General features: G+C 34.0%; 5 protein-coding genes across 19 annotated transcripts in view; 3 read left to right on the top strand and 2 right to left on the bottom strand.

Moving 5' to 3' along the window:
* The window catches only part of LOC108968293 (transmembrane protein 164), a 12,215-nt gene extending 10,648 nt beyond the window's left edge, over positions 1-1,567 (bottom strand). Inside the window, exon 1 of one of the 3 annotated variants that reach the window (XM_018932219.1) lies at positions 1,549-1,567. The gene's annotated coding sequence lies outside the window, so the exon portion shown is untranslated. Of the gene's footprint in view, positions 1-662; positions 813-1,548 lie in introns of those variants that run through there. The other 2 variants (XM_018932217.1, XM_018932214.1) reach the window with 2 other exon arrangements.
* A 1,019-nt stretch (positions 1,568-2,586) lies between these two features.
* Positions 2,587-5,433, top strand: LOC108968294 (protein preli-like). 5 transcript variants are annotated; one of them, XM_018932224.1, is made up of 4 exons: positions 2,587-2,661; positions 3,422-3,599; positions 3,666-3,879; positions 4,519-5,433. In XM_018932224.1, the coding sequence occupies exons 2-4, from the start codon at positions 3,502-3,504 to the stop codon at positions 4,894-4,896; spliced, it is 690 nt and encodes a 229-aa protein (XP_018787769.1). In that variant the 5' UTR covers positions 2,587-2,661; positions 3,422-3,501; the 3' UTR covers positions 4,897-5,433. The 5 variants fall into 5 exon arrangements, with proteins under 5 accessions (XP_018787769.1, XP_018787767.1, XP_018787766.1 ...); XM_018932222.1 differs by lacking the exon at positions 2,587-2,661 and adding an exon at positions 2,753-2,953; XM_018932221.1 differs by lacking the exon at positions 2,587-2,661 and adding an exon at positions 2,753-2,953 and having other exon boundaries at positions 3,053-3,599.
* A 2,895-nt stretch (positions 5,434-8,328) lies between these two features.
* LOC108968300 (golgin subfamily A member 2) lies at positions 8,329-11,782 on the top strand. The gene is made up of 5 exons (XM_018932232.1): positions 8,329-8,578; positions 8,728-9,609; positions 9,669-9,905; positions 9,963-10,502; positions 10,554-11,782. The coding sequence occupies exons 1-5, from the start codon at positions 8,519-8,521 to the stop codon at positions 11,478-11,480; spliced, it is 2,646 nt and encodes an 881-aa protein (XP_018787777.1). The 5' UTR covers positions 8,329-8,518; the 3' UTR covers positions 11,481-11,782.
* Positions 11,783-12,057: 275 nt separating this feature from the next.
* On the bottom strand, positions 12,058-15,262 carry LOC108968301. Its single transcript, XM_018932233.1, has 7 exons — positions 15,212-15,262; positions 14,282-15,146; positions 14,032-14,220; positions 13,911-13,964; positions 12,873-13,848; positions 12,707-12,742; positions 12,058-12,635 (listed from the first exon to the last, which is right to left on the bottom strand). The coding sequence occupies exons 2-5, from the start codon at positions 15,048-15,050 to the stop codon at positions 13,580-13,582; spliced, it is 1,281 nt and encodes a 426-aa protein (XP_018787778.1). The 5' UTR covers positions 15,051-15,146; positions 15,212-15,262; the 3' UTR covers positions 12,058-12,635; positions 12,707-12,742; positions 12,873-13,579.
* A 764-nt stretch (positions 15,263-16,026) lies between these two features.
* The window catches only part of LOC108968303 (WAS/WASL-interacting protein family member 1-like), a 40,859-nt gene continuing 33,233 nt past the window's right edge, over positions 16,027-23,652 (top strand). For 6 of the 9 annotated variants that reach the window (XR_001993329.1, XM_018932248.1, XM_018932242.1 and 3 more), the window contains exon 1: positions 16,027-16,177. Coding sequence is in view for 7 of the 9 variants with exons in the window: in XM_018932248.1 (XP_018787793.1) it covers positions 16,160-16,177 (18 nt within the window). In the remaining 2 variants the exon portion in view is untranslated. Of the gene's footprint in view, positions 16,679-16,815; positions 16,917-23,652 lie in introns of all 9 variants that reach the window. The other 3 variants (XM_018932244.1, XM_018932243.1, XM_018932245.1) reach the window with 3 other exon arrangements.

The following is a 23,652-nucleotide window of genomic DNA, read 5'->3' as shown; positions in this document are numbered from 1 at the left end:
GTAGTTTTCGAGATATGTATATAAAGTTAGTAGGGGCGGGGCCACGCCCACTTTTCCAAAAAAATTACGTCGAAATATGCCCCTCCCTAATGCGATCCTTTGTGCCAAATTTCATCTTTATTTATGGCTTAGTTATGACACTTTATAGGTTTTCGGTTTCCGCCGTTTTGTGGGTTTTGCAGCCTAAAAGGCTAAATCACTTCACTACATCGACCTTGAAATCATATTATAGTTCAACGTATACAAACTAATCCACGTAAACATATACATACATATGTACATATATATTTATGTAGGCAAGGTAAAAGGAGCACTTAAAAGTCTTCAATATCATTGTGCACTGTCGTATAAAGAGCATTTAATCCCCCAGCTGATTTAGTTTTTTTGTTGCATATACCATTTTAAACGTCTTTTTTAAGTACAAATTAAATTTGCTTTGATTTTTATATGTTTTGCTGAATAAAGATAAAGATATAAAAAATTAGCATTCAGTTAATTTAATAAGCGCACACATTAATGCATTAATTCAAATAACCATATAAGTAGTAGGAAAAATAATAGGTGACTTATATTTGCCACTTCAGTAGCACAATAGACCTATGGTCGCAGTGCATTCCTCAGTTATGTATCTATTTCTCTATCTATGTATATTTGCCACTTACGTTTTTTAATGCTTATTATTGTAACAAAAGTTAAGTTTAAACAAAATTTATACATGTATATACTATATACGCACTTTACCGTTAGGTTTTCTATAAACAAAGCTCGGAAAAAGTCACTCAACAACTGAATGGAATGGAAAGCGTACTTTTCCAATTAGGTTGGCAGGCTTGGTAAAGCATAGGAAAAGAAAAAGTAAGTAAGTGTTTAGTGAATGTACAAAGAAAGATACAAAACAAAAATAAGTAAATAATTAAATAATTGCGGAGGACACACTTAAGTGTTTGCCGGTTGCACATTTGCTTGCGCTGCAATAAATAAAAACCTTCTGTGCAAACCGACAAATTTATATACATACATATACATGTACACATGTATATATTTACTAGAAGTATAATCTGTGGAATACAATGCTCGCGACAGACTGCAAACGACATCTGTCAAATATTAAAATACACACGTTCTTATGGACGGACCTATTTTGACAGCTGCACGACTGCAGGCCGACAGTTGTCGTTCTCGCTAACTTCAATTTGATCCTATATTTGCCAACGACAGTAGGGTTGACAGTAGAATGGAAGATAGAGAGATGAGGTAGAGTGGTGATGCCACTAAATGGACAACTGCGTTGTTTTGTGTACATGCCAGCCATTATTGCTGCCCTCTCACAAACGTTCATGTAGTAGGATTCAGAACGCCATTTTCAGTTCACTGTAGTGCTGCTGCAGTCTGTCGCGAGCATCGTGTTCCTCACATAATGCATTTGAATTGTATGAAAAGTGGCACCAAGAACTCGGCTCTAAGAAGCAATAGGCAGTTGATAAACTAATTTTTGAAAAGAAGAAACACATAAATAACAAGAAAATCGATGTTTTTTGTATAACTTACTTGTGTTTGCTGAAACAGCTGCTGATTTCACAAGACCGCTGAACCAGCTAATACAAAAGTAAATACAAATTTTTAAAATTTATATGTATGTAAGGGATGGTTTTTATAGAGCAGCTAATTTTACTTGTTTGTTGATAGTCAAGCTATTATTTTTATTGTATTTTATTAAGAGAAAACACAAAAATATGGATACAATTGAATTGTAATCACTCTACCTGTGTCGCGAATGCTTTAATTAAATAGTATTAAATAGTGCGTATAGCATTTATTTTTTCAGTAACAACGACCTAAGTTACGTTTGAACAAAATGATCACTTTTCAAAGCTGCTACAATTCTATTAAATTTAATAGAAGGCAGAAAAAGAAAACCACAATTCCCCACATTATGGTATGGTGGATTAATGTAATTTTGACATGTATTGAATAAAGTATTTTATTAAGAAAATGTTTTATATAAACATCTGTATAATTTGAATAAAATTATCTTAAATTTGTGTGCACATAATCAAATACTCGCAATTTGTTTACCCGTTAATTTATTCCCCATTGAAATCATTGGCCAATAGATGGCGCTAAAACAGTTACACAATTGTTGCTGGCAAATTAAAAATTAATTAAAATTAAACTACTGCAGAACAAATTTCATTAAATTCCAAAACATTTTTAACACTTAATGATGGACCCGAAGTAAAATATATATATATTAATATTAAAATTTTAGAAGTGCTAACTTAATGTAATAAAATCGTGCATAATTTTGTATCAGAGAAAATTATAACATTAATTCCAAAACTTTAGAACTTAACTTGCAGTAATGCTTTCCAATATTAATATTTTCAAAAAAGTTAATGCTTTTTGTTTTTCCATAAACGATGGAATAAAAATATAGGTAATACTTTTACAATACGGCATCATTAAAATCCATTAAAAAAATAATAATTATGAAGTATATAAATAGTTGTCGCATTCACTCTACTGTTTTAGTGTTTGCATTATTTTTTAGATATTTTATGTATTTCTTTCATTTGGTTTTTATGAGGAATGTGTGATATTGCACGATTTCATTCTGATTGGAAATAGTATGGCAGCAGCCGTTGGTTGGTTTTGTGAAAGGTAAAGGATAAAAATGCAAACAAAGGATGAAGAAATGAGGAAGTGATAAAAAATAAATAAATGAAATTTCGGAAATTTCTACTAATTTATTTTAAACATCATTGTTGTAAAAAAGAAAAAAAAAACAGTTGTAAACGTATACAAAATTGTATATAAAAAAAATCGGACAATTGTACAGTGGGTCAATATTGTGTAAGAGTTACTTGTAAAACTTGAATTGCTGATGATTCCATAGAACAAATTGTGGATCGCGTGATCTACATATATTTCGCTGCTAGAGTTATTACACATGGTAGGTAAGATCAACTAGATATAATTGCTACAACTGCATTCCCTCTAATTAAATATTCAATTGATACCATTTTCTTTTTCTCTATTCGTATGTTAACAGTGTGACGTCTATATTTAACTTCTCTATGCTAGAAAAAAAGTAAAATTAAAAAAATTAATTTTAGTTCAGGGCTGATTAAAACGTGCGTAGCATACACCCACTTATTTGCCGGCCGACTAATACTACATAGCATTGCACTTTTACTTTTAATTTGAAAATAGCAATTTTTTTGTTGGTCGAAGAGGCAGCTGCTGAAACATTGCATTTGAGAATATTCACCAAGTGTAACGACACCCAAGAAATTAGTAAAGAAAAAATCAACGCGTAGTAGTAAAAAGTATATGTGTCCACTGAGGCCTACTGATAAGCAATTATTTTAATAAAATTTATTCGTTGATATAAATTAATCTGATTGTATTCCTGGGATAGCCGGAGTAAACATTTTATAGCTGCCATTAACAAAAGTGAAATAAATTTTATCTCTCGGGTTTGACTGCAAATGTTGAATCATGGTTACTGCGTCGCAATGTACAACTGAGACAGTATTTGATTACAGTTGGAAGCAAGTCGTACAAGCCTACTGGAATCGCTATCCCAATCCCTCAAGGTTAGTAAAATAAGCTGATATATAGATATAGATATAAATATACTATATATAAAACTGAAATTACAGTACACATGTTCTTACGGAAGACACAATAGAGCGTGAGGTACGTGATGGTAAATTATATTCTCGCCGTTTACTATCCAAAACAAATCCAGTGCCAAAATGGGGTAAACGTTTTTATAATAATGCACCAGTGAGAATTGTTGAGGATTCGATTTTAGATCCGAAAAATAAAACCCTAGTTACCTTCACGCGAAATATTGGATTCAAAAAGATAATGGTGAGTGCAAAAGGTAATATATTTATAAATATCAGTCTTATTATTATCGCTTAACTACCAGCAGCAATGCGCGAACAAAGCCCCAACACAGTATTTTTCTTAGTACGTTTTTTCTTTTTTTGTTATTTGTTTACTTCTTTATGAACCGGTTCTTAAGGCTTTTCAAATAGACGGCATAGGTTTGTTATTTTTTATAATTGTTTCTTTTTAAGCATTATATTCGCTTTCTTTTAACATTGAAATTGATTTAAATTTTTTGTATGCCTATTTCATGTTCTGTAGAATTGTTTTGTTTGAATATTCACATAAACGAGAAAAGAGAAGTACTTCTAGTTAAATTATTAATTTGATCTTTCACGGCTATAAAAAAATAAAAATATTTGAGATGAGTAGTACTCCAATAATAGTAACAACTCTTGAAGATCAATTTATTTTTTTACAGAAACATTAGAATGAAAAAGCTTATGTAGCACAATGTGCTATTGTATTTTATATGAAAACTAATTGATGCGTACATTTCTCAATGAACCAAATCTATAATTCCTGCATTCAAAACATTTTCTTTTTTTCGCCACTTGTTCACACCACTGCCCTAATTGCATTATGATGCAATAATATATAAAGCTTTTCTATTTGCAGAAAGTGGATGAAATAGTCGAATATAGCGAGCAGAAAGATGGGCGAACTTTGGCTGTAAGGCGTGCCTCCGTTACTTCACAAGTATTTGGGTTTTCACGTGCTATACGCGCATTTGGCATTGAACGTTTCAAGTCTAATTGCAATAAAGCGGCGTTGGGGTTCAATTATGTATTGCGAAATATGTTTCCTAATAATGCTGCTTCAGTGAGTGCTACTAATGGTGCAACGAGTGGCAATGCCAGCGAATTAGTGTCAAGCCATATACAGCAAACAACTTTGAATAAAAATGAAACCATTAAAAGGGCTGGCAAAGCCGGCTATGCGTATTTGAAAAACCAAGCCATTAAATTGGCACAAATATTTTCCATTAAAAATTGATAAATATTATAATGAGAAATAGAGAACAATTGTGGTAATGATCAATTAATCAGCTAAATCTCTATAAGTTTTTCAATTTAAGCGCAATAGTTGTAAACGATATACGTATTTAAGCGAGAATATTACGCCAGAAAAGCTTTGAGTGTAAATGGCGACTGCCTACGAAAATCTAATCTAAATAATTTTGCAAACTTTCTGTTGTCTGCCATAAACCAATGCAAAAGAAAAGTTTGAATGTAGCTGAAATGCATACAGAAGTACACACTCTGTTGAATGAAGAATATTTTCTCGACACTGAATATAGTTTTATAAATTTATTGATATCCATAATTGCTCTTCATTCCAAGGCAAAATTGTTAGCCATACTCACGGGAATCTAAATACTATACAGAATATAAAAAGATAAAGGTGTATTTGTGGTATGAATTTAGTTTATTACATTTAAGAAGTCTTCCTTTTGTCACATTTTCGTTTCTGTACCCATAAAAGCTCTGCGCTATTAGTAAAAAATTTTACAGTAACATCAAACTATTAAAATTTTGTTTTTTATTTATATGGTCCCAAGCATGTATAAACAAAATATAAAAATTATTAAAAATAAAAGTGATTATTATATTTTATAAGTAAATATTCATAGTTAATAATAACTAATTGCGGTAGCATTAATTAATGCCACTAAATTAATGAATAAAACTTGTATTACTTTGATTTGGTATATACATATGTATAAAAGGAGTGCATTTTTATTTTTTGAACAGATGCGAAAAATTGAAAGTTGTTGTGGCTGCATAGATAAAAATAATATAGAAAAACATTAAGAAATGGATAAACCATAGTATAAATGTGACTGTCGTCAGTCATTACTTTCATATTATCAAATAAAACTTTATCGTCAGAATGCAATCCGATCTCCGAAAAGTTGTCTCTTTGGATATGCTCTTATAGTTATATATTGACATAAAGGGTAATATTATGATTCTTTCTGCGCCGCGATTTGGTGGTACGGATGAATAGAGGAGGTCCTCAGGATTAAAAAATGTATGCACATATACCGTCCTCAGACTCGTAGTTTTCGAGATATTTCACTTCAAAGTTCAAAAATTTGTAAAAGCAATGCTCGTTATTTCGCTATGTTTAACCCTCTTTTTACACATTTTTTAATTAATATATATTTAATTAAACTGTACACATTCGTATGTATCAAAAATTTACATTAATTGTATATTTTTTAAGAAAATAAATACACTTTAAAAACTATTTTGCACATTCAAAGTTTCAAGAGATTTGTGTGTTTACATTTATGACAAATAGTAGTGTTGCCATACTTTGTGTCCTGAAAATATAATCAAAAATCTGTTTCATATTTAGAGATATAAATGAAAAAAGTTATTATTGAATGCAAAATTTTTCAGTATTTCTCGACACAAAAGAACTATAATCCCCTCGGTGTTGGACCGATTAGGGTAATTTTTTTAAGCACGACCGAAGGCCGCCAGTGCATAAAGTAATTCGACATAAGGGAATATTATTTTTTATTTTTTTTTATCAAATAACATAAGATACAAAAACATTTGTGTATTTCTATATATGTTAAACAGAAAATTGTTTAATAGTTTTTTCAAAACGCAATATGTGGCATTACTGGTATTTGTTATGACATGTAAAGAAAAACAAAACAAAACAAAATAAGAGTGAATTGCATATAAAATTGTGGAACTTTAAAGTGAAATATCTCGAAAGATCGAATGTGTATACATTTTTTAATTCTGAGGACCTCCTCTATCCGTCCGTACCATCAAATCGCGGATTTATATCCAACGCAAAAATTTCAGTTAATCTCAAATGATAAAAATACCAGTACTTATTACAAATTAACTTAAAATCAATTTAACATCAGCTTTTTCAATAAATTCAAATCGAATATTAACGATAACATTTTAGGATGGCACTCACATAACACATACTACAAACTCATTCATGAAATATGTTCACAATAGAGTAACTTGCAATAGCTTAATGCTACTAGCAATTACAAATAATTTGTATGAAGATTTTTTATATTCTTAATTGCTTATTTCAATACATAATCAATTGGCAAATTTAGATAATGTTGCTGAATCCAAGTTGATAGCTGTTTACTTAAATGATAATCTTATAATCACGCCTATTTTAAATGATGAAAAATTAATACAACGGAAATGTCAAAAAGAAAATAATTATTCTAATAAGTGTCAGTTATAGGTTAAAAATTATGAAATAGAAATACATTTTTATTTCTATCAATTGAAACTATTCGAACTTTTACCAAATTCTGAAATGTTGAAGCTGAACCTTAACAGTAAATTTTCTATGTTTTAACAAAATACTTCAAATACATCAAGCTGTTCTTAAAATTGCATTTTACATACTGTAAAATTATGACATAGCTGTCAACAATTAATTAAGTCATAAAAAATGCATTTTATTGAGTGCGGAAACCGATAAATAGTTTTTGTGAAATTTAAAGATTAATTTTACAGACACAAATAGATAAAAATAACTGTATTAATGTTATAAACTGGCTGTACAATTATATTATTAATATAGTAGTATTAAAACTAAAGACTATAATATATTTATTTTCGATATATATTTATTCTCTCACACCGTGTTGGATAGACCTTAATGATATCCTTCAAATAACGATTATTTACAGTTTCTAGAGAAAAACACGTACTCGTATATCGCTGTGTATTTTAAAATGTTTAAAATCGAATCAGATTAAAATTGTATATTTTCATTATATTCTTGAAAATCTGTCGGAAAATCGGAGAACCAACTCATCAGTGAAAGCCCTATTAACTGTACACATTCGTAGGCCCGGCCTTATTGATGTTTATTAAGGACAATCTTTTTATAGGACTGAAAGGCAGGTCCTGTCAATTTCCACTTAAAGTGATCATACACGGCACACATGTGCGCTCCATCGGTATATGTGCGACTGATTGTGAATGTTTGATTTTTTACGATCGGTGTGCACACATGTATGTATGTCGTGTATGGCGCCGTGTGCACAAAAAATCTCATTTTTCTCTTGTCGCCGAATAGGAAATATCGCGGACCAACAATTTTCCGCTTGGTTGTCGCACATATTCATTGTTTGAAGAACGAACGCAAAATGGATTTGTACGTCGTGTATGGCAAAACGATTTCATACAAACGAACGCATATGTGTGCCGTGTATTGATCCTTTTATGTGAAATTTCACTGTAACTGCTTCCCAAATACCCTGTTAAAAAGGCTTCGTCTGTATTATTAGTTTGTTATTATGTTAATATAGATGATGTTTCAGATAAATGAAATCAATCCAGACCATCGTCTATTATTTAATTTGCTGCAAGTTCACAATAGGCACTCAGTGTAAATTTATTTAACAGACTCAAAGTTTTTTTGGACTAATGAGACATACCTATCTAGATGTTAACCAAATCACTGTGAATTAATTTTTCATTGACTATTTTGAGGAGTCAAAGTGTCAGTCCAATATTTATTTTTCCGATTGGATTTTTGAGAACTCAGAAATTTGGCACGATTTGTAGATTTAACGTAAATATTTTGGAAGAAAGAGCCCCAACAGTACACTATGCCAGGAGAAGAAGCAAAGGAGAGTAAGGCACAAAAGTTGGCTGCCGCAAGGAAAAAGGTAAAAACATAAATGACACGTCACACCGACAAGTCCCTCAGTGTTATTTCGCTGTTTATACTTATAAGTGTGTATTTGTGCTGTGTTGTGGGGAACTTGGGTGTTGTTTTTATTGATCTGTGTAACAAAAAAAGAAAACGTATTTGCAGTTGAGGGAATATCAGAAACGTGGCACTGCGGAAAATACAAATTCAGCACCTACAGAATCGCATAGCAATAGCATCGCTGGTGGCAGTAGTATTTCGAGTAACATATCTGAAGCATCCGATTATGATGTATCTAACAATGAACATGAGCCAACAAGCACTAATATGCAAACGTCAGCCAACATTAACATTGCGACGGATATTTCAGCATCTACAGAGATAGCAGTAAATACATCAGAAGTTATTTCTACTCCTGATTTTTCTTTGTCTGCGCCAGCCCCTCCCACTGCCGCTAGTTACTTCCAAACAACAACGCAGGACTTTCCAGCATTAACGCAGGATAGTTTTGCAGCGCCAACAGTTGCATTGCCTGCGATAAGAGAATATAAAACAGATCAAATGCAACTTCAAAATATTAATGCAATTCAAGTGCTTATAACTGAAAAGGCTGCGTTAACAACCGATTTGAATAAATGTCGCTCTTTATGTAGAGGGCGGGAATTGGAAAACGAAGAACTACGTACACAGTTAGAATCGACGACACAACGTCAAGAAGAACTACTACAACACTATCAAGTTCAGCAACAAAGCTTAGAGCAATTGCGTAACAAAAATGCTGAGCTGCAACATAAATTGGCCCAGGCGACTGCAAAGCAAGAAGATCAAGCTGGCCATCTAGATGAGTTAAAACGACTGCTAGATGTAATGCAGCAACGGGCCACAGATGTAGAACACCAGTTCAAAGAAAAAGCTAATGAGCTGGAAATGGCACAACTGCGCATACGCCAACTGTCGGATGAGGCAAATGTGAATCAGCCCGATAATCGTGTAGAAACACTTACGCAAACACAATTCATGTACGAACAGCAGATCAGAGACTTACAGGTGAGTTAGAGCGTTTGTAAAAAAGTATGAGTATTCTAAAAATATAAACATTACTACAGGCTATGGTGCAGCAGCTGACATACGATAAGGAGCAAGCAAGCAGTCAATATCAGAGTTATGTAAAACATTTAAATTCGGAATTAAGCAATTTGAGCGAAAAGAATTCTGAATTGTTGGATGAATACACAAAGCAGCAAGAACGTGAACGTCAACTAGTGGATCATATAGGTGCTCTTGAAAAGGACATACAAAGGAATATAAGCCGACAAGACCACTTGAGAAAAGGGAAAGAACAGGTATAATTTACGTTGTGTACAAATTTATATACAATGGTACTAACATGCTATAATTAGGAATCCCAAACGCGCAGTGAAGCGCCAGTCCAAGAGGTTGAAAAACTAAAAGAACAAATTGGCGATTACGAAATGGAACGTCATGAATTTCAACTGAAAATTAAATCTCAAGAAGATCGTATAGAAATCCTCAGCAGCGAACTACAAGAGAAGCAAACCAGATTGGATCAATTGGAGGAACATGTGAGAAATTATGCTTCCGAACAGCCCGACCAAATCAAGTTATTAGCCACAATGGAATCTGACAAAATTGCAGCTTCCCGCGCGCTTGCTCAAAACATCGAACTAAAAAAACAACTAGATGAGTTGGAGTTGCGCTTCGTACAGTTGACAAATGATAAAGCGGATTTAATGAATAAATTGGATGCTGAAGAGCATGCCAATCGTGAAATGCGCGCAAACTACAATGAAATGGAAGAACGTCTTCACAATATTGATGCGCGTTTCAAATATAAGGACGAAGAAATGATACGACTCTCACATGAGAATATGGAACTAACTAACAAAGCGGCAGCGTTGCAATGGAGACTGCAACGACAGGTAAAATAAGAAAAATTTCAGTGTTTCTGTACTAATTTATGCTATTTTCAGGGAAAGAAGTTGGACGGACATAATCATTCGCACGAGCCCAACGATGAATTGCACGAACCTCGATACAACGGCTGTAATGACGAACATGAACATATCCATGAAGATGATTATAACGAACATGATCACCACGAAAACGAGCCTGATTATCACGAACACGAGCATAATTATCACGAACATAAGCATCATCATGAACAAGAGCATGATCATCACGAACACAATCATGATCATGACGAGCATAGTAGCGACCACGAACTCAATCTCAATAATGAGAATAAACATTCACAGCACCATCACCAACATGTTAAGCAATTATCCACAAGCAGCAGCAACACTAGCACACCATACCTACCGACCGAGGAAGCTGTCGAGCGTTTAGAGCAACGCTTCACACGCCTCATGTCACAGGTGGCCGATTTAACTGATGAAAAACAACGCTTGGAACATTTAGTACTACAACTGCAAAGCGAAACTGAGACTATTGGCGAATATATAACGCTGTATCAAACACAAAGACGCATGCTAAAACAACGCGAGTACGAAAAAGCTGCACAAATGCAGCTCCTGCAACGTGAACGTGAGCAATTGCGCGACCGAATAGGCATACTTAATAATCTAGTGAATAGTCTACACGCAGATATGCCGCAGAGCATACCGATCCTACAAAAAAAACACCACTCAAGTGTCATAGCAAATGACGGTAATATTGATACCAACACGACTTTGATTGTAGAAGCTAGTGAAGCGCTTGAAGAGCAACACAATCAACCAGATTCACAATTGCCTGCGAATGAGTCACGCCAAATATTAACAAAAATTCAAAATATAATATCTGAAATAAATGAAAACACACAGCACATTCCTGATGTGGCAACGGCGCAAACAGTCGACCATATAAATTGTTGTCTTGGCAAAATCGAAGTTGTTTAGAGCCTACAAAATGTCTATGTGCATAGATGGAATGTGTAAGTCTGTGGTTATGTTCGTCATTGTAGTCATGCCCAGCGCAATGGGGTTTCAAATGTGTTTGTTTGTATGTAAGCTACCTATATTGTTATGTGTGTTTGTCAACTTATTGGACTTTTGTGTAACGCCAATTTAAGTAGTCGATATTTTCGATAATTATGGTATTACGATTCTTGGCGACACTTTATTGACCTTATTTACAGTGTTTCAAAAAATATAAAACAATAATATTGAAATAAAATTTGTAATTTTGGTGCGGTAATGAAGCTGTCATGCGTTGTGTTTATGTACAACCGTTCTTACGAGTATATAAAAATATTATGGGTCAAAACAGGCGCGGATACACACCCCTAAAAGAAGCTATAAAATATTTTTAGTTGTTGCTATCGCTATTTTGTAATATCTAAATATTATGAGTATTTAATGCTGGGCATTTTCTTCTAGTTATTTACAGACAACCGTTCAAAACAAAATGAAATTTTTATTCAACAATTTTCAAGCTTAATTAAAATCGTCACACCGCAAAAATAAATAAAACGTATTCCCAATATTTGATAAATTAAATACTATATTGTAAGCTATTCATCTCTTGCATTACATTTGATTATAAGAAACGGCTTATGTATTTGTTTTTTTTTTTTCAAGAAAAGTATTTATATTACATGTAAGGAAAATTACGATCTTGACCGGTGAAATTCTCTAACAAGATTTGTGCTTCTATGCCTGCAGCTGGTACTTTCAGTACTTGGGTCATTGGTACAACTTGAACATAAATTTTCATAACTGCTATTATATACTAATTCTGGCACATTAATATTAGCTTCAATGTCACGCGCTGATGCCATAAAATTGTGTGCTACCAGCGAGAGCACACAATCACGATATGCACGTTCACTATCAACACGTATACGATGCTCTTCCAATAACTCGGCATGTATCAAACCCAATTCGTTTTTATATGCAGCAATGGTTTGTTTTAATACTCTGTTATCATCGACTAACTTCTTATTGAGTTGCTTGTAGTCGCCCATTGTTTTAGATCCAACAAACAAATTTATTAAAAAAATGCTTCAAATCGCTAAGAATCCAAATTCACTTATTTTATGTTAAACCACAGCCCTGAAATTGCATAGAAATTAAACTGCTTAGTTCATAGAAATAAAAATATGGAATTCAAACGTTATACTTACAAATCTTGCCGAGAATTACAATAGCAGCTATTGTTCCTATTCCCAAATCAAACAAAAAATTTTTGAAACAAGTACAAACCAAAGTATAAACAGACACAGGATTTCATAAACGGAAGTGATGGAATAAAAATAAATGTTAAAAGCTTAATTTCAAATAACTTCTTACTTCAATATTAAATTTCCTAAATTGTGGATTATGAAATTTACATATTAGAACAAATTAAAACTTTTTCTACGTATTCGTATAATATAATGTATAAAACTTATAACAAAGTAATGGCAGTATAACTGGCAATAAATTCGATAATACACAATACTACTCTCATTTGTGCCGATAATAGGAATAAGCAACAACAATTTCATACAATGGTACCTCTACAACGGTTCCTTTTCTTAGCTCCGTTATTCATAAATTCAGTGTATTCTTTATTTAGCAACTAGTGCTTTTAAACCACGATCAATACTAGCAAACGACTTATTTCGTCACTTGTTTGTTTTATAACGTGAAACTAATTGAGAAATTTTTAGAAACTCAACGTTTTTATTATTTATCTGTAGAGTACATAAACTTAATTGAAACATCCAACGCTTAAAAATAAATGTATGTTATATAGCAATGATAAATAGCTAAGAAAAAATCAGTTTATTTAGTTTTAAGCTTGATGGAGCTCTGTACTCATACAGAAATGCTCAATTATTAGAATAAAAAATGTAAATTCAAGCTTTATTATTACAAATTCTCCCCAGAATTTTAATTGCAGCTAACACAAACTACTTGAAAAATAAATACGAAGCAGTATCATGAGTGTAACTAATGACTATGACAATATTATTAAAAGAATCTTGCCTAACTTTTTAATAACTAAATAATATTTAACGCTTCTTCGTAGATCCTTTCCTTTTGCCACTGTCGCTGCGTAATTTTACTCTTAAACTAGGTTCCGCTAAAGTTGTTGGCGCACATCTGCGTGATGGTCGCATGCATAGGCTTGTTGTCTGTGCTGACACACTACATGAGCCATCGCAATTGGTTTCATCTGTCGTTGCCTCTGCCATTGTTGCTTTCATGCCATGACATGGCGTACTGCAGGATGCTTCCAAGAAATTACCCATAGAAAATTGGGTTATACCCAAACTTAACTCTATTAGCATAAACATTGTTATTATACTTGTATAATCCCCAAAAATAATAAAATATACGTACCATCATTTCTTATGTTTTCGACTGATATCTCATATTCTGGCATAATTGTGTTCTCTAAAATGTTGCAAAATAATGTTACAATTACTTGTTCAAACAAAAATATTTCACGCATTAGACTCACCTTCAGTGTTAAAGTGTACCACAACCGGTTGTGGCTCATGCATACGTTTAACTTTCACTACAACTTGACGTTTAAAATTTTCTTTATTCATTTCTTTCCACTTATCATTATTATCTGTTATTTCGCTGTCCGAAACATGTAACGATTGGTTCATTGCCTGAATCAAATCATCCTCTACTTCCATGCCATCTAAAATAATAATTTTTTTTTTATAAAAATCGTATGCATTTGCGACAATTTCAATACATACCAACTTCCACATTACGTGGAACTTCTATAGAATTTTCATTGTCGCTGCGTCGATTACGCTCTTTTCCACGTTTTGTGACATAATATCCTTTGTTTTCGACTTGCTCCATGTGAATATTGGATATATCTCTGATTGGTTGCCTATTCCGTTTATCAACTTCTGTACCCTTTTTACCGTCATTTTCGTCACATTCTTCTTCACTGGCTTCCTTTATACAATGCAAATCTGCATTTTCGTAGCTCTCTTCGCGTTCTACATCAATTACATTCTCTTCAGTTATTGAGTTTTCCAAATCCATATCACTACCAGATTCAGATTCTTCTAATTTACTGGTTTCAGTTTGCTCAATAATAGCATGACTTTCGTATGGTCGTCGTGTTGGCGAGAACTGTATACTATTTTGGCGGGTCACTGYACTAGAACGACGAAATTCTCTGACAAGATGTGTGCTTCTTCGTCTGGAACTGGCGCTATCACTTTTGGCACTAGCACCATTGGTGTAATTTGAGTTTTGTCCACAATTGTTACAACCCAGTAATTCTTGTACATTTACGTTGGCATCGATATCACGCATTAACGCCATAAAATTATGTGCTACCAATGAGAGTACGCGATCACGATATTCGCGCTCGCCCTCAACGCGTATGCGATGCTGTTCCATTAACTCCGCACGCGTTAAAACCAATTCATTTTGATATGTTGCAATAGTTTGTTTTAATTCTCTATTAGCATCGACTAACTCCTTATTGAGTAGCTTGTAGTCACCCATTGTAATAAATCCAACAAGCAAATTTATTAAGTAAGTTTTCCAAACAACTAAGAATCCAAGTTCACTGATTTTATATATAACCAACGAGCTCTGAAGCTACATAGAAAATACACAGCTTCGTTTTTAGAATTAAAAATATGTAACTCAAGCTTTATACATACAAATTATGCCTAAAATTCCAATTGCAACTAGTTTTCCCCTCTTAAATTTCAAATAAATATTTGAAACAAGACAAAAACAAAATGAAGACAGACACAGAGTTGTATAGACCAGAGTGCTTGAATTGAAATAAAAGTTAAAACAATTCAAGCATTATTTAAAAAACTTTTTTATTGCTTCATCGTTAAATATGCTTTATGAAATTTTATTATTATTACAAATTAAAAGTTTTTCTCATAACTATTCGTATAATATATAAAACATATAACTAATTAATGGCAGTATAACAGGCAATAATTCGGACAATATTACACTAGTTTGTGCCGACAATAAGCATAAGAAACAACACTTTCGTACCATAATATCACATTTCGATACCCCGTTATGTATAAATTCAGTGTACTTTTTAAGCAACTATTTCCTTTAAGTCACGATTAACAGAGCAGTCGGGTTACTGAGGTTATCGCCGCTTATTGTTTTTGTAATGTACTTTTGCAAAGTATATATAAGTAAGCATATGTTCGAAATATGTAATGACCCATATGAGAGCAGCCCAAAGATACATGGATTTAACCATTAATAATCAATGTTATTGATAATTTGTGTCTACAATTGAATAAAGTTATCTAAGATCATTTTAAAAAACTCAAAGAAAATTTGCCGATACAATCATTGAGATACCACTCCAGCTTTCAATAAATAAACATTTAATAATAACTAAACGGCATCTACATATAGTTCTTCTTCTACATTTAGTTTGCATTATCTCCAATTTGACAGCATATTTTGACACAATTCATTGTGAATGGTTATTCTTGCAAATTTTCGTTTCATGTCTGTCCATTATTTCCACAACGGGAAGTTTGTTATCCGTAAAACAAATTAAGTTTTTTTTTTAGAAGAGTATTGGAGGAATCTATCATATAAATCATACTGTCGATAAAAAACTGATGATAACAAAAACCAGTGTAAGCCAAAAATAAAATTGTTTAGCAATAATAGCAACACAGCTGTGTGATAAAAAGAGTGGAATGGAAATTGTGCAAAAAAGAAAAAAGTTGAGTCGTCAGTAAGGAAAAAAAGAAATAACCGACATAATAAAAATGGGCGAACGCGTTTAGTATTTCAATAATTAACATATTTTGCATCATAGCTATATGCATATTTAGAAGTCCTATGTACCAATTGTTTTATGTGGAATTGTGAAAGTAGTAAGATAAAACGAAGTTCTTAAAAACTAAGCAATGATGACGTTTTGTCTCTACGAATAAACAAGGCATAGTCAAGTCATATGCGGATTTTTTTGTGTGCTAGTTGCTCTGTGTGATTTTTAAAGTGTTTGCTAACAGTTTTTGTAATCGCATTGTAGGTCGTACAAAGTGTAAACTTCGCCTAAAATATTTTTAGTTTTTTTTGAACATAACGCACATATTAAACACGATATACTTACACATAAAACCTTCGCTCAGGTGAGTTTATCTCTAAGCTACCCTGCAAATGCAGTGATTTTCCATTAGTAATTTTTATGTAATTAATGAACAAACGCTTGCAATTAACTTTAGTATTTTTGTTCACACAATTACTTCCTTATGGTTAATCCTATTAGCGATAGCTCATTGACATCTATAGAAGCGTAACCCAGAAAGAGTACATTGTCGCCACGACCCAACACAAGGCATAGCAGGTCAAAATATGCAAAAGTTAGAGGTGGGTATGCAGGAGGTGGGTTGTTTACATACAATTACGAATACACAACATGCTTTACAAAAAAATACACAAATGCAGCGTATGCCGCTCTTATTCAGCATGCTTACATATTATTGCCTGTAAATCCGTTTGTGGGTAGTATAATACATATTATATATTGGGGATGTTTGGTCTATCCTTTTCAGCCTAGCGAAATACCTTAACTGTGTGCTGATATACTTTATATATATATTCTCGTGGCGACAATAGCATTCTTGTTTAAAAATTCCATGTTGAGTTCTTGCTTTTTCATGCTCTAAGTGCTTACTACACTTGGCTCAACAAAGAAGTGTTAAGAGCTTGTATTTTATTTCTTTCTACTTTTTATAATGTAGTGAGTTCAATGTCGGAGAAAGAAGTTGAAAACAAAGGCAATTACAGCTTGATCGAAATGTACATACATATATGTAGATGCTGTTTTATATAGTGCATTTGATTAGTCATTCGCAAGGTTTCAATAGTTTTTTGAACGCAACACCCGCTTATAAGTTTGTTGATGACGAATAAATTTCAATTATAAAATTTTTGCTATATACATATTTTTGATATAATGCCTGTATACTTTGTGATATCTTATCCGCGCAACGTAAAATTATCTATATATTGCCTTCTTTACTTTTGTTTGTGATAATGTATATGTAGTTAGTTTTAAGTAAGTAGGAACATATAGAAATACATGTTCTTCGTATGCAGAGCGTCCTACCTAAAATTCCTCAACTCATCTCTAGACAATTTCGAATTTTATAATAATTATTTAAATAAAACATGCTAAACAAAAATGTAGTATTATGTATAGTGGTTCTAGTTTGCCAGATCAATATTCATGTATAGAAATGATTTATACATATGTATATTGTATATATGCTTCCACGTCTTTTAATGCATATACTACATAAATGCAAATGCCAGTTTATACTGAAATTTATATGCATTAATATGCCTATTTATGATCACATCAGTTCATCTCATTTGGATTTGAGTTCTGTGTGTTGTGTAAGGCAATTGACATATCCCTTGCTGTGCTCATACTTATTTTACATGTTTAATATGTAAATATAAATAACACAGGAAACTCAACCCCCACATTGAATAAGTTGTGGTTTGAAGCCACCGGGTGGGGGGCTCGATCGTTCGTATGATCGTGCTGTTTTCTGTTTGCTCGCATCTAATGTGCTGAACGGAATGCTCGCGACAGACAGCAACCGACAGCTGTCAAATATTAAAATACACACTTTCTTTTGGACACAGTTATTTTGACAGCTGCACGACTACACGACTGCAGGCCGACAGTTGTCGTTCTCGCTAACTTTTTTTTATATTTGCCAACGACAGTAGCGTTGACAGTGGAATTGAAGGTAGAGAGATGAGGAAGAGTGGTGATGCCACTAATATGTAAAATTATTCAAAGCTCTAACAAACCTGACGTTATTTTAGAAATAAAAGCATAAAATAGCTATATACTATATCATTTGTAATAACAATTGACAATTTAAAACAAATAAATTTACCTTTTTACTTATTTTTTGCATAAAAAATTTCACTTTGAACAAAATATTAAAATTTCATTGAAGTGCAAGGTATTAGTATGACCACAAAGAAATTGTGTACATGCAAAATGGAGAGCTGTGTTGTCTTGTGTACATGCGGGCCATTGTTATGTCGCTGCCTTCTTACGAATGTTCATGTAGTAGGATTCAGTTCACTGTCGTGCTGCTACAGTCAGCGGTTGCAAAATGTATAACATTTTTTTTTACGATTTATTTAAAATGTGGTTAATAATTAATACTACGCATGAAGGTCGTATATTATTTATTAGATAACATAAATTTGCTATTGAAAATGCTACTTTAATTTCTAAGATATGGATAGTATAAAGGCATTTTTCATTTTTCTTATTATTTCAAAAAGAAATAATAGTCTCACATAATTTTGTAGTTTCCATGAAGCTTATCATAACAAACTACTTAACTTCGCTTGTTTTGTTCCTTTACTTATTAATTTACTTTTAAAGTGTAATTTTTTGATACGCCGGACGGTTATTTTATAGGGTATAGGGTGTGCCATGAACTTTATAACTGGCAAAAGGAAAAAGAGATTCTTTAGACTAGATGTTATTTTTTTGCATCTCCATTGCACGCGTCGTTTGCTCCCCAAAAAGTTGCACATACATATGTATGTCAAAATCGCCGTTATCGGATCACTACAGCAACGCCAAAATTATGGTTGGGATCGACGACTATTGCTGACTATTTTATAATGTGTGCATTTTAAACACTGTAAAATGGGTTAGATCAGTTTAAGTGTGAATTGATGTACCGTAGCATTACTTTTCTTCTTCTTAATTGGCATAGACACCGTTTACGCGATTATAGACGAGTTAACAACAGCGCGGCAGTCTTTTCTTCCAATTGGATATTCCAAGCGTAGCCAGGTCCTTCTCCACCTGGTCCTTAGAACGGAGTGGAGGTCTTCCTCTTCCTCTGCTTCCCCCGGCGGTTACAGCGTCGAATACTTGTGGTCGATCGTAACGTTGCGAGGTAGGCAGCCTGTTTTCTGTCCGCTGCGACACGGCACTCCTCGTCCTCGTCGTACCAGTTGTTCTTTTGCACTTTCCAAAAACTAATGGTTTCGGTTGCAGCTTTACATACATATGTATTGAGTTTGAAATGCCTTCCCACAGTTCCCTTATACCGAGTTGTTGACGAGTGCTCTCAGAGAGCAGGAGTGCAAGTCGAGTAGAAAATCGTTCGGCTGTCTGTTGTGATTGCAGCTTCTCGACGTCGACCCTTCCTTGTGTTTGATGGCGTGCATTTTTTGCTGAACAAGGCGGGTGTGCATCTTGGCCGCAACAAGATAGTGGTCCGAATCGATGTTAGGATCTCGGAGGGTCTATCACAACATGATCGATCTGGTTGGTGATTTTTCGATCCGGAAACAGCCAGGTAGCTTGATCTATCTTCTCATGCTAGAATCTAGTACTACAGATAACCATATTTTGGGCCACGGAAACGTCGATCAGCCTCAACCCATTTGGGGATGTTTCCTCGTGGAGGCTGAATTTACCGACCGTAGTGCCAAAGATACCTTCTTTGCCCACCATGGCATTAAATTCTCCAAGCACGATTTTGACAGCGTGGCGGGGAGCTGTCATAAGTGCGCTCCAAGCACTCATAAAAGGCATCTTTGGTCACATCGTCCTTTTGTTCCGTCGGGGCGTGGGCGCAAATCAACGATATGTTGAAGAACTTCACTTTGCTGCAGATTGTGGCTAGACGTTAATTCACCGGAGTGAATGATAGTACTCGGCGATGGAGTCTTTCTCCCACCACAAATCCCACACTAAACTTGCGCTCTTTAAATGGCCACTGTAGTAAATGCCACAAGGACCTACTCGACCCTGTCCTTGTCCTGTCCATCGCATTTCTTGGACGGCAATGATGTCAGCCTTTATTTTCACGAGGACATCAACCACCTGGGCAGCGGCACCTTCCTAATTAAGGGATCGGACATTCCAGGTGCATGCCCTAAATTCGTAGTCCTTATTTCGTTTTCCATGGTCGTTATCAAAAAGGGGGTCTCTCATCCGAGGCTGTTGGTAGTTTTTCATTGGTAGTGTTTTTTTTACGTGGCGGATCCTAAACCCAGCGCACAACCCTGCGGAGGGGATGTTTCGCCAGAGGATATTTGGTCAAAGACCGGAAGTCGTGAGCTGCTTGAGTCATATGTAAAATAATCGTTTCTGGCCACTCCCAAGTGAATGGCGATCAGAGAACTTTCCTCACTTGCATGAACTTCTACACATGACTCCATCCTCCCAGTCCTTCGAGCCGGAGCATTACTCACTATTAATAAATTAGTATGATGTGAAGTCAGGACACAAACAATCACACATATTTGTCGCAGGTTGCCATCTAACTCTAAATTACATAAAAGTGTTAAGTGAAGTGAACACATAATTTGTTAATTTAAATGGCATTTATGAATGAATAAGCCCGCGTGCAATATTTAGTGGTTAACACTTGCCGAAAAAACACCCCTTGGCCGAATAAAATCCGGGTCAAATCCGGTTCGAAGAATCGGTTGTCTTGGGAATCGTAGATAATTATGGGTTGCTAAATGAACCGGGTCGAGAAAAGTTGGAATCTGGGTCAGTCCGTCCGTCCGTGCAAGCTGTAACTTGAGTAAAAATTGAGATATCTTAATGAAACTTGGAACACGGTTTTCTTAGTGCAAAAAAAAGTTAGATTTCGTAGATAGGCTCACATAGGATCACTGTCACGCTCAAAAATCGCCATTAACCGAAAACTTATAAAGTGCCATAACTAAGCACGGATGGAACCCCTCATATGATGCTAAATGCACCAGAGACGTAAAAATTTACCACCGCGATAGTTTGACAAGGCTTTATATGGGTAGGGGGAAAAACTGGGCAATAGGCGTAGCACTATAAAACTTAGCCCTTCCTTACTTGTTTATTTTTATTCATATTTGTTTAAAATAAACTAAGCACTATTGAGTTTGCTGATTTGTGTTTAGTTTGGGCTGACTGCATTGAGTGATTGACTACTTAAGTGATAGTTTGACTATATACATAAATACATATATGTATGCATGTTTATCGTCTAACTGTATGATATTACTGCTTAATTTGCTAAGGGAAAGATCAATATATAATACTTTCTCGTACACACGTTGTATGTAGGTATGCCTCAATTCTATATGAACAATAGTGATTTTATTGTTATATTCCTATTATCGTGGTGTGGCGTGAAAGTCATATGTATACATACAAAAATTTATATACATATACATACTTTTTTAGGGTTAAGTAAGCGGCTGTAGCTGGTTTTATAATTAATTACACGCTGCAAGTGTGCAGAAACGTGCGTTGATAGTCGGCTACTATGTCTATGTACATATATACATACGTATGTGTGTATATACAAATATCGCTTTTTTGCTCCTTGTTCAATGCTTTATAAAAAGTGTTACAGCGATCGGTTTTAGTTCAAATATGCGCCGTTTCGTTCGATAGTCTGTTTCCATCTAGACGGCAACATCATAATAAACCCCCTTTAGTGGATTTGCCTTTAACGAAGGAAAACTAACGGGCAACGTTATCTGCGCTATAGGACCAACACCATGCTTCGTAAAGCAACCCCACACCATAACGCTTCCCCCGCTGAACTTTTTTGGCTTTTTTAAATTTGGCATCCCCGAAGGTTGTTTTCCAAAAATTCGTTGTCGAACATTCTACTGGCAATGTTTTCGCCATATTCCTTGTGCATTGAAGCTCGTATTTGTGAGGAATTTGCAAATGATGCTTTAAGCGCCTGACTGAATGAGGGAATATTCTCTTTTTCCCGATAATATCTGAGAGCTTTTTGAATTTTTTCCGGGAACTTCTAAGGCAACGTTCAATTTCACTAATATTTTTCCAATCCTGGAACACGTTCCGTATTAGGCGCCTTTCCTCTTCGTTTGAGCTCTTACAACGTTCCATTTTAAATATTTCACACTGCTATTAAACATTTTACTTACTCCTAAACTCCCAAAAATTTAAAATCTTGAAACGCAACCGATTTACTAAAAATTTTTCCGATATCACTTTTCTGTATTAAAAACTTTTATGAAACCTGACCACCATTTAAAATCGTAGACAAATTTGAGTTTGCATCGTAATGACAGGTTTTTAAAAATATAAGTTACTATAAATTATGAAGTAAACAATGCAAAAATAAATGTAAAGGCGAAACAAGTAGAGGTACTTTTCTCAATGGCCCATTTAATTTGAAGTTTATATGTTTTTTCTTTAAAAAAGTAGGGAACCTCGAAATGGACTATGCTTTATAAGTAGTAGTATAATTAATACAGAGAGACAAAATCAAATGTGCACAAATATAAAAGAACTAGTACTAACTAGTGATGAAATTTCAGAAATGTTATAGATTGCTTAGAGTTTGGAGAGCAATGTAATGACAGTGCAGCAAATTCGAATGAATTTAATATAGATATTGTTCAAGATAGCGGCACAATTTTCGAACAAATTGTTAAAATCAGATCATTATCTTTATATATAAAAATCACTTGCCACGTTGTTTGCCCGCGATGGACGCCTAATCTACTGAACCGATTTTAAATCTGATTGCACACCGTGTGCAATTTGGTGCAACTTGAGAGACAAGATAGCTTACATCTCAATTTACAATATTATATTATTGCAAATCTATATATATAAAAATAAGTGGCAATTTAATGGTACGCTATAGCTCAAGAACCACTGAACGAATCACCTCCAAATTTTTAGAGTACCTTCGGGCCTATGAGTAGATAGTTTCTGTGAAGTTTGCATTGCATTGGACAAGTGGTTTCAAAGATATATGGTCTGTTCTGAAATCTGTCATGTTGCGCAAACTGCTTTTGCCCGACCAGCAGCACTGCAAAATGTAAGTATTAGAAAAAAGTCGCCGCTCAGCTAGCTAGCAAGACTKATGCATAACAAGATTGCGTCCATCAGACTGAAATTTCGTAGTGACGTCAGAGTAATAAATWTKTAAATAAAAATGAATCGCCAAAATGTATGTACGCTCATAACTTTCATACGACTGAACMAAATTTGATAATCCTTTTTTAATGTGGCCGTTGAGGTTCAAGGATGGTTTTAAGTGTAAGAAAATTTCGAATAATTTCCAGGAAA

The sequence above is a fragment of the Bactrocera latifrons genome, unplaced genomic scaffold, assembly GCF_001853355.1.
Source record: "Bactrocera latifrons isolate USDA-ARS-PBARC rearing strain unplaced genomic scaffold, ASM185335v1 scaffold_209, whole genome shotgun sequence".
Classification (NCBI taxonomy): domain Eukaryota; kingdom Metazoa; phylum Arthropoda; class Insecta; order Diptera; family Tephritidae; genus Bactrocera; species Bactrocera latifrons.
The sequence above is the reverse complement of the archived record's forward strand: the minus strand, read 5'-3'. Positions and strand labels throughout refer to the sequence as shown.

Bases quoted from the DNA above. Each gene is read 5' to 3' on its own strand.
- LOC108968294 (XM_018932224.1), top strand. From the start codon at position 3,502: ATGGTTACTGCGTCGCAATGTACAACTGAGACAGTATTTGATTACAGT. The intron at 3,600-3,665 runs GTTAGTAAAATA...CTGAAATTACAG, and splicing joins CGCTATCCCAATCCCTCAAG to TACACATGTTCTTACGGAAG. The intron at 3,880-4,518 runs GTGAGTGCAAAA...TTCTATTTGCAG, and splicing joins TTGGATTCAAAAAGATAATG to AAAGTGGATGAAATAGTCGA.
- LOC108968300 (XM_018932232.1), top strand. From the start codon at position 8,519: ATGCCAGGAGAAGAAGCAAAGGAGAGTAAGGCACAAAAGTTGGCTGCC. The intron at 9,906-9,962 runs GTATAATTTACG...TGCTATAATTAG, and splicing joins TGAGAAAAGGGAAAGAACAG to GAATCCCAAACGCGCAGTGA. The intron at 10,503-10,553 runs GTAAAATAAGAA...TGCTATTTTCAG, and splicing joins AATGGAGACTGCAACGACAG to GGAAAGAAGTTGGACGGACA.